General features: G+C 39.3%; 1 protein-coding gene across 1 annotated transcript in view; it reads left to right on the forward strand.

The window, feature by feature from the left end:
* ak5 (adenylate kinase 5) overlaps window positions 1-13,117 on the forward strand; it is a 56,633-nt gene that overhangs the window by 14,118 nt on the left and 29,398 nt on the right. Inside the window, exon 6 of the mRNA XM_020591482.1 lies at window positions 8,869-9,060. Coding sequence (XP_020447138.1) covers window positions 8,869-9,060 — 192 coding nt within the window. The remainder of the gene's footprint in view (window positions 1-8,868; window positions 9,061-13,117) is intronic.

Consider the following 13,117-nt stretch of genomic DNA (forward strand, 5'->3'; position numbering starts at 1 on the left):
CTTTTTCTTTTACTTTTTTGTAATTACAATATTGACCAGTTAAGTCCATCGTAATCTCTCAGGTGTTCATAATGAGGAATAGTGTAACTTCATTATCACTGAATTTACCTGAACTTATTATAAACAGAAAAGGTTTCAGTGTCATAGTTTCACCATAACCAACTCCCTCTACAGGATAAGTGGTATAGATAATGGATGGACTATAACAGACATAAGTTACAGTAGCGGTGGTCTTAGTTTTTCTATATGGGTCCCTGAAGCACAATTTTGGCACCAGACACCGCAGCCTACAATGTTAGAAGTGTTTGACATTAAAGTACTCCAGAGCCATTTTTCCGACACATACAGTAATGACTGATGGAAGATGGTTAATGTTTTATTTTATCATTTGTAGACAGACTAAGCAGACTTTGAATCTGCAACCTGCAAAGTCAGGTTGTCTTTTTGTTTTCATCTAGTGTGTAATATTCAATATCAGCGCTGACCTTAAGTTGGCACCATTAGTGCTCACAGTGCCTGAAATCAGCATGTTTTAGCTACTGCTAATCAGCTATTCAACAGTGGAATACTTGTTTTCCATTTCACTGCCCAGTCAATGCTCAGTGCTCCTGAAATGTGCAGGCAATGGCACTCTAAGTGAGGATGTGTTGTCAGGTGTCTGGCCTGCTAAAGTGTCCTGAAGACCTAAGACATATTTGGCAGCTGTCATTCAGGATGTTTTGATCTGTTGCCTGGAAATAAATAAACCATTAGCTGCTGATTTGGTGAGACAAGAAAAAGCTGCACATGAGGAAGATAAATGATAAAAGCCTGCTGTACAAATATATAAAGTATAGCAGTGTTATTGCCTAAACTGGAACCTTCTAATAGAAATGTATCCTTCACAGTTGAGTGGCCAGTTGTGCGACCCAACAATCGATAACTTTTAGAGGGACTGATGCTCTTTGTCACGTTTAAATTCACTTAACATTTATCATTTTTTAAATTAAACCATTAGCTGCTGATTTGGTGAGACAAGAAAAAGCTGCACATGAGGAAGATAAATGATAAAAGCCTGCTGTACAAATATATAAAGTATAGCAGTGTTATTGCCTAAACTGGAACCTTCTAATAGAAATGTATCCTTCACAGTTGAGTGGCCAGTTGTGCGACCCAACAATCGATAACTTTTAGAGGGACTGATGCTCTTTGTCACGTTTAAATTCACTTAACATTTATCAATCTTTAAATGAGCACTCAATGACTTTGAGAGAGGTTGGGGTGGGGGGGTGGGCTGAGGTCAGTGTGAGTATTGACTGGTCTTATAATCAAATCATTTAATTGACAGTTTTTTGTGCAAGTGAAAATGTTACAACTAACAACACAGGGATTAATTACATAAATACATGTGTATATGCAGTCGCACGCTGTATATCTACAATGCTCACAAATTCTGTGTACACAACTACCCTCTAATACAGATCTATACATCAACAGAGCTGCTTCAGAAAAAATCAGACTTTTCAATTTTTGCACACTTTTATGGTTTCCTACAACTGGCAATTTTATCCATTTAAAATTACATTTACAACCAGATCATACATTTCATAATTTGAAGGGCATTTCAGAAGCAGCAAAGACCACTTGACTGCACACATTAAGGCCTGTAGACAAATGACATATGTACAGTATCAATGCAAGGCTTATACATGAGCAGTAAACGTACAAACTAGTGTTTGGTGTTGACGACATACATGTTTAAATTTAATTACAGTAGCACCAGCTGGTGCTATTACATACACTTGAGTCGTAGAGACCATCGTCTGTGAAGCTTCAAAATGGAGACTTGCTGACCGTGTCAATCCTGCACCATCGTTTCATAACACTCACCCAAATTATGAAGCTATTTCTCAAATACTCATAGAGTCTTCTAACAACACAGAATCCAAAATAATCTGGTCCCGTCCAAGAAAATGATCATTTTAGTTTCTCAGCTGTGTTCATTTTTCTCATATAAGAAAAGATGGCAACAGGAAATCACTTTGGCTTTACGTGAAAGCAGCTCGACTTCATGAATGTATTACTTAAACAATTTCAATAATAATTCCACTTAATTTTCAATAATACATTCAATAATACAATAGTTATAATATTAGGTTTCAATAATTCATTCATGCTCAACTTTCACACAAAAGCAAGAGAGATGACGACATTTCCTGTCACCATCTGTGACTTCAACTTTGGGACTTAATGATAGTCACCTCAAAGGCACAGTACAAAAATATCAACACCAGATTTTAAAATACTTGGTACAAATCCATTACTGTAAATAATTTTTCTGCTCATTTGTATATTACCACTCAGAAATATCTATGTTGTTTTCAAGCACACCTGATATATTGCACATGGCTGCTTTATCTCATCTCTTCAGCAGTTGTACATTCTCTCCCTCTTTTTGTGAAGAGGCCATGTCTGGATATAATGAGCACTCATAATATGGTTTCTGCTGTCTCCTGATCCACTCGTCTGACAGCAGATTCCCCTCTGTACATGTTCCCAGTCTGAAAACTGTCTGAACAAACAAAACAAAGTAAGGTGATTTGTGTGGCTGGCTCATATACAGATAGAGGAACCTCTAACTAGACAATACCCATACAATCATGCACTCCCCCATCTTTGTTAATGCTGTCTGCTGAGCTATTACTGTGGTTATTATTAACAGTTCCAGCTGTTTCAGACGTGGAGTAGATGAGATGTGATTAAACATACCTTCCCTCAGTCTCTACACATCATCTGAGGTTGTAAATACAGAAAAATAAACATACAGTTAGTGAGTAACTCAAATCTGTTGCTAAATATTTGAGAATTAACAGGCAGTTTCACATTCAATGAGGCTGGGAGTCTCATAATTAAAATGTTGCCCCATCTCTCATTTTATAATTTGGTAAGCTACATTTCATAACAGATAATCACAGAAATTTCACCTGGACAGATTTTATATTGTCACAGTGTAATTTCAATTGTCACATAAAAGCGCTGCTAAAAGTGTTGACAGCAGTCTGTAACCGGGCCCAGGGGTTACATAAGGACCTGAGGAAATTCACTGGAGATGAAATCACATAGATAATGCATGTATACAGTTGTGTTTATAAATGTGTCCCAGCAACCGCTAAACAACAGCTCACACGGTCGCTGAGGACTGGATGGGAGCTGATGACCACTCAGCCAGTAATGCACAGATGCAGCAGCCCTGGGAGTTACAATTGAATTAAATGACAACTGGTTATTAAAGAGCCTTTTGTGCAGCTCAGGAGCAAGGAGAGTGCTGAGACCTTGTTGCCAGCCTCCAGTTTATATGTTCAACTTAAAACCTAATTACAAAAAACCCAATACTGTAGGTTCAAATAAATATTAAATATAGTGAAATTGATTGGTTTAAAGGAATAGGTTTTGGTAAATATACTGATTCGCCCTCTTGTCAAGAAAAGATTGATAATGCTCTAGTGTCTGTGCATTTACTTCCATTGTGCAATTTGTTTGCAGTGCTCTCAGCTTCTATTGTTACAAGCAGAGCTTTAAGAATGCAGTTTTTTTACACTGAATGAAACAAGAAAAACAACGTTATTGTCTTTGTGGTTTTCAAATTTATTTCAGTCCAAATAAAATAATTGGCTTCCAGTTGCTAAGAAACAATATTGTGTGTCCTTTCAGCACTCAGTTTTATGCAGGACCTGGCTTATTTTTGGCCATGTTCATCCATCTCCAACTCCAATCAATCATATCAAGAAATTAGCATCTCTTGCTACAGGTAGTAATGTCAAATAAGCTGTTAGTGGCTGGTGATGTGTAGCCAAAGAGATGAGTAAGGAGTTGGGACGTGGTCAGGTGCAAGTACACACTGATGTCTTTGTCCTATAGTCAGTTTGATAATAATAATATAGGGATAAGGATAATCACCTTTATCTGGCCAAGTATGTTACATACACAGAATTTGTTTCCGGTACAGAACCGATGGCAGCCATCTGCAGCGCCAACTCACACCGATGGCTCTAACCATCGGGGGCAACTTGGGGGTTCAGTGACTTGATACAGCAAATCTCTTGACTTAAAAAAGAAATATTTGAGTTGAGTAGTCTCTTAATTGACTAATCATTTATTTTATACCCCATTTCAATGTGAATTCTCCTTAACACACACTAAACAGCACCACCTTGAATCAACAATAAATGCTGTTTTGCCAATAGCCAAGCAACCCAGTCGTGCTCCTGTTAAACGCCCCAGTGCGGCTGCTGAAGACTCAAAGCTCTTGTCTTTATCATTTATAGCAGCACAACACTTAAGGCTTGTGGACCCAGGCCAACAGAGGAGCTCAACAGAGAGAGAAGAATAAAAAAGGCTGGGATGGTGAAAGAGAGGTTGAGGGCAATGACAGGTGGAGAGGGACTGACAGTAACAGACTCAGGTGCTTGGAATCCTGGGAAGGGAATTACCACCTACTGACCACGATTTGCATATATTTGCAAATTTAAATATTACATTTAAAAAGACAAAACAGTACATAACACCTGCCATCCATATGCACCATGGGCTCTATTTTCTTGAAATATCCCCCAGAGGCGACAAGTGATCCTCTGAGAACCTGCGGCATCCATTTTCACCAGTCTCCCTTCAGCCCACGCTGTTCCTTTGCCCTTTACAACATCACAGCAGCCATTTATGAGCCGCTGCGGTGGCCTTGCTCCACTTTATAGCTGCCCTTCATCCACCCCTCGAGCATTTTCACAAACACACATACTGTAAATACAGTATGGAGGTGACTGTCTGTCTCTTCATCCCTGTCACTTTACCTGTGTGGGTGTCTAAATGCACAACTCACATCGAACATGCAAAGTCATTTATCAATGAAAAAAGACAAACGTGCACTTGTTTCTGCTTCAAAAATGTGAAGACTTTCTGCTTTTCTTTGGTTTATATTATTGTATGTTAATAACCTTTGAGCTTTGGACTGTTAGTCCAACAAAACAAGCAACTATAACTAATTTGTGACATTTTATAAACTAAATCAAGAGTGACTGATAGTGTAAATAGCTATGATGTGATGTCACTTGGTCAAAGGTTATGACTGGTCCTCAATCAGTTTGCTACATGAAGCTGTTGTCTTGTCTTGTAAATACTCATCTGTCACAGTGGTTATGAAAAAGTGGCCAAACAGCTGCTTCATTGTGCTGCAGCGTGTTTAGTGTGGATGTCATCTCTGTATGTTCCCTTTAAACATCAGAGAAAAATTAAAGATAATGCTTTGAGAAAAATGAATTACTGCACATTGCAATGGGCACCATTGCTTCATCAGGCTCCTCCTGTGAGGCTGAAAATTCTGGAGGGCTTGTTCTTCTTTCAGCAAGCTTACAAAGCTCTCCTGCTTTACCAGACCTAATAAATAAAGGTTAGTTTCCTGTGAGGTTACACCTAGATACATATCAAGGTTGCAGTTGAAGATTTGTCTTTCATTGGCTTTACAGATGAAAGCTTCGGTTTTCTGGTCATGTTGAGGCAGAAGTCATGAATCTGGGACCACCCAGGTTTAACTGTGATAATGATAATGCTGATTATAAAGGCAGATGAGTGGTTTAAGAGAACCCCTTAATGGAAATGCTATAGGTTAGAACCTGGTCACGGCCTGGAAGGTGGTCAAAATGTTCTCATGTAAAGACTGACTGAATAATCATTGCAGCCCTGAGGCTATCCTGTAAAATACGACAGTGTCATAGTTTGGCAGCATTTAACAAGCATTATAACACAAGGAAAGGCAGAAGTATATAGAGGTACAAATCCATGTTCGGAGGAGGTGAGGTGGATACAACACACAGCTTTCATGCAGTAAGCCTGAGTTCAGTTCCAGTGTGTGGCTTGTGCTTTTCAGGAGTTTTTATTCCTAAACATAATAACATGGTTTTGTTCCTAAACATGTCCAAGTCATTTTCCTTAAACATAAGGAATCTAACCAAAAATGTTTTGTTCCTAAATCTAGTAGTTTTACCAAACCCTAACCAAGTAGTTTTTGTGCCTAATCATAACCAAGTGTTTTGTGTGACCAAATGTATTTAAACGGTGATGTTTCATAATCATAGTGTCATATTTATGACAGTTTCAAAGACCATGGCATTTTAGTAGGGATATCAGGATTTGATTTTTTTCTTTATCTTATGTGATGTTAACTGAGAATCTTATGGTTTCTGACTATAAGTTGAACAATAAAAGCCATTTGAATCTGTCACCTTAGGTTTTAGAAAATTGTGATGGACAGATGTCACTATTTTCTGACATTTCATTAAAAACTTTCAATCAATTCATCTAAACTGTCAGTTGCATCCCTATGCTGAGCCCAGCTGCCTGCTCAAACATTAAATGTCCATAGGGTCAAATTACATATTATGAAATGTAATTATAATTATGTGCACTGTCTTAGTTCTGTTCGGACAAGTAAGACTGATGCCATTCAAACCATCCTGAGACATCTGGACTGTTGTTCTCCATGAGAACCGCTGGACAGTGAATTGAGAGGACACAGCCCCTGATCAGTCAGGTTTGTGGAGACAAATGGAGATGTCTGAGAGTCAGCAGCTCCACATGCTCAGAGAGCTGAATGCAACTAGATTAACCAACCAACCCTTTGGATTAATGCACATATTCCACTGTTTCTTCATGTACCATCCTTAACTGGTATGAAAACCCTACAAGGTCAATTTCAGGAAAGAGCCCATCATTATTAGTTCAAGCTTGAACTGCTGGAACCAGTTTTTAAACAACCTCTTGTCTTAAACAAGGTCTGCTTTACCAAACCAAACCAAACCAAACCTTTTAACCAACCAAGCTAAGATGCATGAATGTGTGGGATAACACTTAAAAACACTATAAAGGCTACATTTTTGCATCTGACATTATCAGCACTATGTTTTTAAGATGTCGCTTCAGGAAGGATGCTGACTTTCCTCTGCAGCACAACAGGAAGCCACATTTTTTACATTTCAGTAGTTGAATTGCTGCCATTAGATTATATCTCAGGTTTTTTCCCCCTTTTGACTGAATGCATTTTGCAGAAGAGTGTATTAAACAGTGTTTGGCCCAACGATCAGGTGAACATCTGCTTGTACATGCACCTTATTTAGTGTGGTTAGAGGAAACCTACTACATACAGTACTTCCTGGCCTTTCAGCACAAGATAGTATCACTGACAGAATTGGCAGCATTGAAACTGACATAAATAGATCCTTTTTTACTCTGAAGTGAATTTCTGGATACATTTCATGATCATAAATCTATTAAGTGTTGCCCAGTTGCTGCTCCAGATTAACTGGAAAACCTGAGGAGCAAATAAGGACAAGAGGTGGTCGCTACGGAAACAGAAACTCTGCTTCGCCAAGATTCAACACTGAATCATATTGCCAGAGTGGTATGGTCTGGTCTTATACTTGTATAGCACCTTTCTATGCTTTTACAGCACACTCAAAGCGCTTTCACATTATTCAGCCATTCACCCATTCGCACTCATGCATTCACACACCGGTGACATCACCAGGAGCAACTGGGGGTTCAGTGTCTTGCTCAAGGACACCTCGACATGTTGACTGGACAAGCCGGGAATCGAACCGCTAATCCTCCGGTTAGGAAACGACCCGCTCTACCTCCTGAGCCACAGCCGCCCCCTTTGCACCTCATTCAAGCTATTTTTGGCTTTGGCAGAGTGCCAGTTCAAATACAAACTATGGAGTATGCATTTCACCCACCCACACAGCAAGAAAACAAACGAGACTATGAATACCAATAGACCGTCCCTGATGCTTTATTTAAATGAAAGCTCCCACTGGTGGTAAGTGGTTACGGTGAAGAGAGGATTCACCCCTCAGCTGAGGTCAGAACCTTAGAAACCAAGTTATTTCACACTGATTGCTACTTAACATAAGATAGATAACAACATCTTTCTCTGATTTTTAGTTTACATACTGGAGGAATATCTTTGTGTGCTGGACTTTGTAAGACACAAGCAGTCCAGCCATTGGAGTGCCACAAATTAAATCACTCTTAGTCAGTGCTGTTACCTGACCTTCTACTTTAAAGCTACAATAAGTAACTTAAGGTAGCACTAGCATGAAACTCCAAATCAACCCACTCTGCTCCACCCAGCGTCCCCTCTTCATGCTCCACTATGCTCTACTACGGTCTGTTACCTGCCATGCTCTGCCCTGGGGCCTGTACCACAAAGCGAGATTAGATTATCTAGCTAACTTTGGGCTCAGCTCAGGTTTTCCGTTACCACGAAGCCAACTCACTTTTAAATCGGGCTAGATCACCACAGTAACTTATGGTGCATGGCTAACCTGCTCTGGAGCAGGTTAGGCCTCAGCACCAACCAATCAGATTGCTGGAAACACTGAGTGATTATTCCTACTGGATCCTGACAGGGCCAGAGTCTAAATTAATGTGATAAGTATTTAATAGATATTTCTATAGCACAGTCATATCATTGTGCTGATTCAGGCTATCCAGATTTCTAATAAACCGAGGGAGTCTGCAGCCTTCACAATCAACACTGTATGTTAAATGCACAAAGATTATTTGATTACAGACTGAATTCCTAACTGTAAGTGTTTTACAGGCTTCCATCACTGCAGCTCAGAATAACATGAGGAGGCCGCGAGGTGACCACACTTAGAGCAAACACTTAGAGCAAACACTTTGGTCTTGTGGCAATTGCAGTTTTGTGCACTGAATTTAAACACTATGATTCTCTGTTTTCTCTGGGTTGATGGAGTTTCATCAGGCTCATGTTCTGAATGAAGGTTTAGCACAGTGGTGGCTGCAATGTTTCACATGTCCTTTCTGTCCTGGTAGATCTGCACACCTGACTTGGTGGTCTTCCTGGCCTGCACCAACCACCATTTGAAGGACAGGCTGCAGAAACGCGCCGAGCAGCAGGGAAGACCTGATGACAACCCCAAGGCCATTGACCGGCGCCTGACCAACTTCAAACAAAACACCATTCCTCTGGTGAAATACTTCCAGGAGAGGGGGCTTATTGTTACGGTAAGTGCCAATGGAAAGAAAGGGAAACATGATAATACACTATACTGTACTGCATGTCTTGTTTTTGTGCTTGTTTGGAAAGAAGACAGATTCCCCTCAAAATTACACTCATATTGCAAGAACTTGTCATGTCAACGCTCAGTGCTGGCACAGGAAGTATTGTGTAGCAGGAAGAAATAGTGTGGAGGCCAGGTTTGTGGATGTATGTGTAGCACATCTGAGTTTTATGCCAGAAACAGGAGATTGACAGCTGCATTCACAACATGTGGTATAGAACATAGTGATGGTGAAAGAGTTAGGTGCAATTCTTAAAAGTATATTAAAAGTAATATGATTTAGCTAAAAGAAAAGGCACTTAAGTGGATTCTTATTTCCAGTGTATCTTGAACATTGAATGATGATGAACTAATTGTTGCAGCTCTAGTTGTACACTTGTAGAACAGGTTCCATGACAGTAAAGAAACACTATATCCACTATTTTTTATGCATTTCCATATTGTTTAGAGTTAAGTCAGTTATACAGCAGCAATAAAGGTTTCCCATCAAGACACTGATCCTGGGGTCCCTGTATTTGCTGTACTCAGTGCAGCATTTCACTCATACTTACTGTGTAAGAATGTTAAAAATTGCACTCACGCAAATTTTGGCAAATGACACAAATTCACAAAACTCAGATTAATATCTGACAAACACAGCATTCATATAGCACCTTATCAAATTTAGCTGGTGCTAACTGTCATTCTCACCAGTTAAAATGGTGGCAGATCATATCAGCTGTCACTAATCAGCATTAACTCAACTTGTCTATTCTCTGGTTAAATGATCTCTGCAAGTCTGTACTTGCAATTTCCATTCTGTAACAACACTGTACAGAGTGAGCAGGGCAAGTTCACCAGCTCCAACAGAGTTAAATGCCTTATCTCTAGTGAATTGCATCAATTTTCAGGAGTCGCACACTCCACTTACACTTTAATTCATATCAGTCATTTAAGGTGATAAACTTTATAGGTTTGAACCCTCAGCATTTGGATCAGCTTGTGAAAAATAAGGCTTGCCGAATTTAGTATGTTACAGTGACATTTCAGTGTGTCTGATAGACTACTGTACATTAAGGTAAGCAGAAGACTTGACATTAGTAGGTACCCAGTGTTAAAGAACACTGATCAGGAACTAAAAAAATTGTCCCTAGTTAGTTTCTTTAGGGCTGAACTATTCAACTGCCAATAAGACAGTAACTGACATGTGTGGATATTGAAGCAGAAGTCAGTTATTTAAAAATATTGGCGTCAGGTTTGTGGTTAAAATGCATAAAATCTAACTGCAGCATCCCTGGTGCAATTTCAGCAGGGGACCTTTGCTGCACATTACATTCTCTATTGTTTCTCGTCTGTCTCTACACTATGAGCATGGTCATGAAATGAGGAAAATCCTTTTTGAAAGAAATGTTTCAAGCAAGAATGTCATTTATTGTGATTGAGTTTTGCAGAATAGTTCAGAATTCACAGCTCTGTTTGTTTGGATGCACACTTACTGGTGTGTACATACTGTATTTATCATGTTAACATAACCAAAGATATTATCTTTCCTAACACACGTTCACAAGTCATCAGAAGGAGTGTGCAGACACACTCAAGGGTCATGAATCTTTTCATACTGTATCTGTTTATCTGCTGATTGCTTTGCAAGGTGAAAATCAGATTCTTGCTGTTAGAAAAGAGGACTGAGTGTTAATTGGGGGCCACTGGGATCTTCATCAGATCATGTGGTTTGGTGCAGAGGTGCGACGAGTTATCCATGATATGCGTGGGGCGGGTGCTAATAGAACTACTGGCTCCTGCAGCTAACAGGAAGTGGCTGCCCTCTCTTCTAGTGGGAGGCATATTGATCTGTCTGAGAAAACTCACCAGTGTGTTCCAGTGTCTCAGAACCGCTCCCCTGTTTACCTGCAATCACACACCCAACAGACTCTTTCATTAGTATCTAATAATAGAGGAGTAAAGCAGCTGTGTTACTCATAATGTACACATTGCATCCTAGAGTTATTTTGTGATGATTTGCTGAGTTGGGTTGAGATTTCAACCACTTCTCTCTGAATTTGTTTCATTCACAACTGACGTTCAGTGTTGAGTATCAAAGCTCAGTCCTGTCATAGTGTCTTTTCAGTTTTCTATTAAGAGCCTAAAAAAAGAAAAAAAGAAAAATTCACATTTTAAAATTTGAAACCTGTGAATTTAGGGCAGTTTTGCACAAAAATTACAATTCACAAATTAAAGATTAATATCAGTATCAAAACTGTTTATTGATGTTTGAAAACCTGTTGAACCAAGAGTTCAACCACCTACTGTCAAATTTTGTGAATTTCCTATTTGCAGCAGGTGTTGAATATATCTCAACGTTGTGTTGTACACAGTTTTTTCCACTTTTATAACAGTAACACCCCTTAACAACAAAACAGGCACGAAACGTTAGACAAACTATTACAACTGTTGTTTTTATAGTATAAAGTGTTTAACTGAATATTTTCTTTTCCTTTAATGTTGGCAGGAACGTACAAACCACAAAGTGTCCTGTCAGATCTGCGTGGGTTTTGTTGTACAATATGAGTTGCAATTACAGTATTTAATCTTGCCAGTTAAAAGAAGCCTATGTATTCCCTGATGGACAAGTAGTGTAGACTATCTACAGCTAAGAAAAGCCCCCTTCTCCTCCCAACCAAGGTTACAAAGCACGAAAACACAAAAGAAAGGAAAACAATGAGGAAGAAAACAGCTAAAACAGAGGCGGATAAAAGCAAAGACAAGACAGAGGAATCAGATACTGTAGCTGTGTAGGTGTTAGGCCATGTAAGTTTCAAAATTAATTCTAACACAAACAGGCAGCCAGCATGGGGAGGTTAAAGGAGGCGTGATGCCGTCCTGTCTCTTAATTCTGTTTTAAAGCCCAGCTGCTGAAATTATGCATTCCATCATTTGTCTAAAGGTTTTTTGAACAAGACAAAATCTATAGCAGCTGTGGCACTTTGAGCATCTTTAAAGAGCAGAGCTTATCTTCTTAAAATGATGAAAAGCTTAAACCATTGTAGTGACACCACAATAAAAATGTAAGTTGAGATGCAGCATCACAGATTTGTGGTTCTAGTTTAACTGGAGGAACTGTTGTTCAGTCTTAAATTACTTCCAGCACACAGTCTGGTGCTTAAGGTGGCACAGTAAGACTTCTCAGAAAGCTGTGAGTCATCATATAGCAATAAAGAGACACACCAGGAGAACTGAAAGGCTGCTGTGTTACTGGTCCTGAGTGTGACTATCAGTATTAAAACCTACAACTACTGGGTCAAACTTACCCACCATTTTTGGGATTTTGGAGTAATGAAGTTGATCAGGATGAAACCTAAATATTTGTTCTCTAGTGACTAGATTATGGTAGATGTAACACACCTACTCCACACAGTATGTCAGTAGGTCAACTGACAAATGTAGATACTGCTAACACAGAGCTGTGTATCATGTTAAACTGCAGAAATATGTAACATATAAAGGTCCACTGATGCTTTGTAATCCCATGTATTTTAATGGAAACACCTTGAGTAGAACCTATTTCCTCTCTCCATACCTGTGAATGAAGGACGCTACCTGAGAGATTTGAATATTTTCTGGACTTATCGATAGAATTTCCCTTGTGTGAATCGCTGCTGCCAGACCCCGTGTGGCACAGCAGACTCAGACTAACAGCGTCACTCCCTCTTCAATCTCAGCTTCTCTCTTGATTGTCAAATCGCCAAAGCAATCACGCACGTTTGACACCTCGGAATTCAAAGGTTGGCACAGACTGAAGCGCTTTTAAAAGAACAACTTCATGACAGATGATGTCCAAGCTCAACACTTGGGCAGTTCTTGTTCATTAGAAATAAAATTGTAAGAGCTGTGTTGTGAAAAGCTATCTACAGTATATTTACAGTAAATGTGTAGGTGATACAGTCAGAGATGGTACAGTATGATGTGTGCTGTCTTTCCACTGACACATGTAGAAGAAAAAAGTGTTTGTCTTTGTATGCGTT

Source organism: Monopterus albus, unplaced genomic scaffold (genome assembly GCF_001952655.1).
Source record: "Monopterus albus unplaced genomic scaffold, M_albus_1.0 scaffold14.1, whole genome shotgun sequence".
NCBI lineage: Eukaryota > Metazoa > Chordata > Actinopteri > Synbranchiformes > Synbranchidae > Monopterus > Monopterus albus.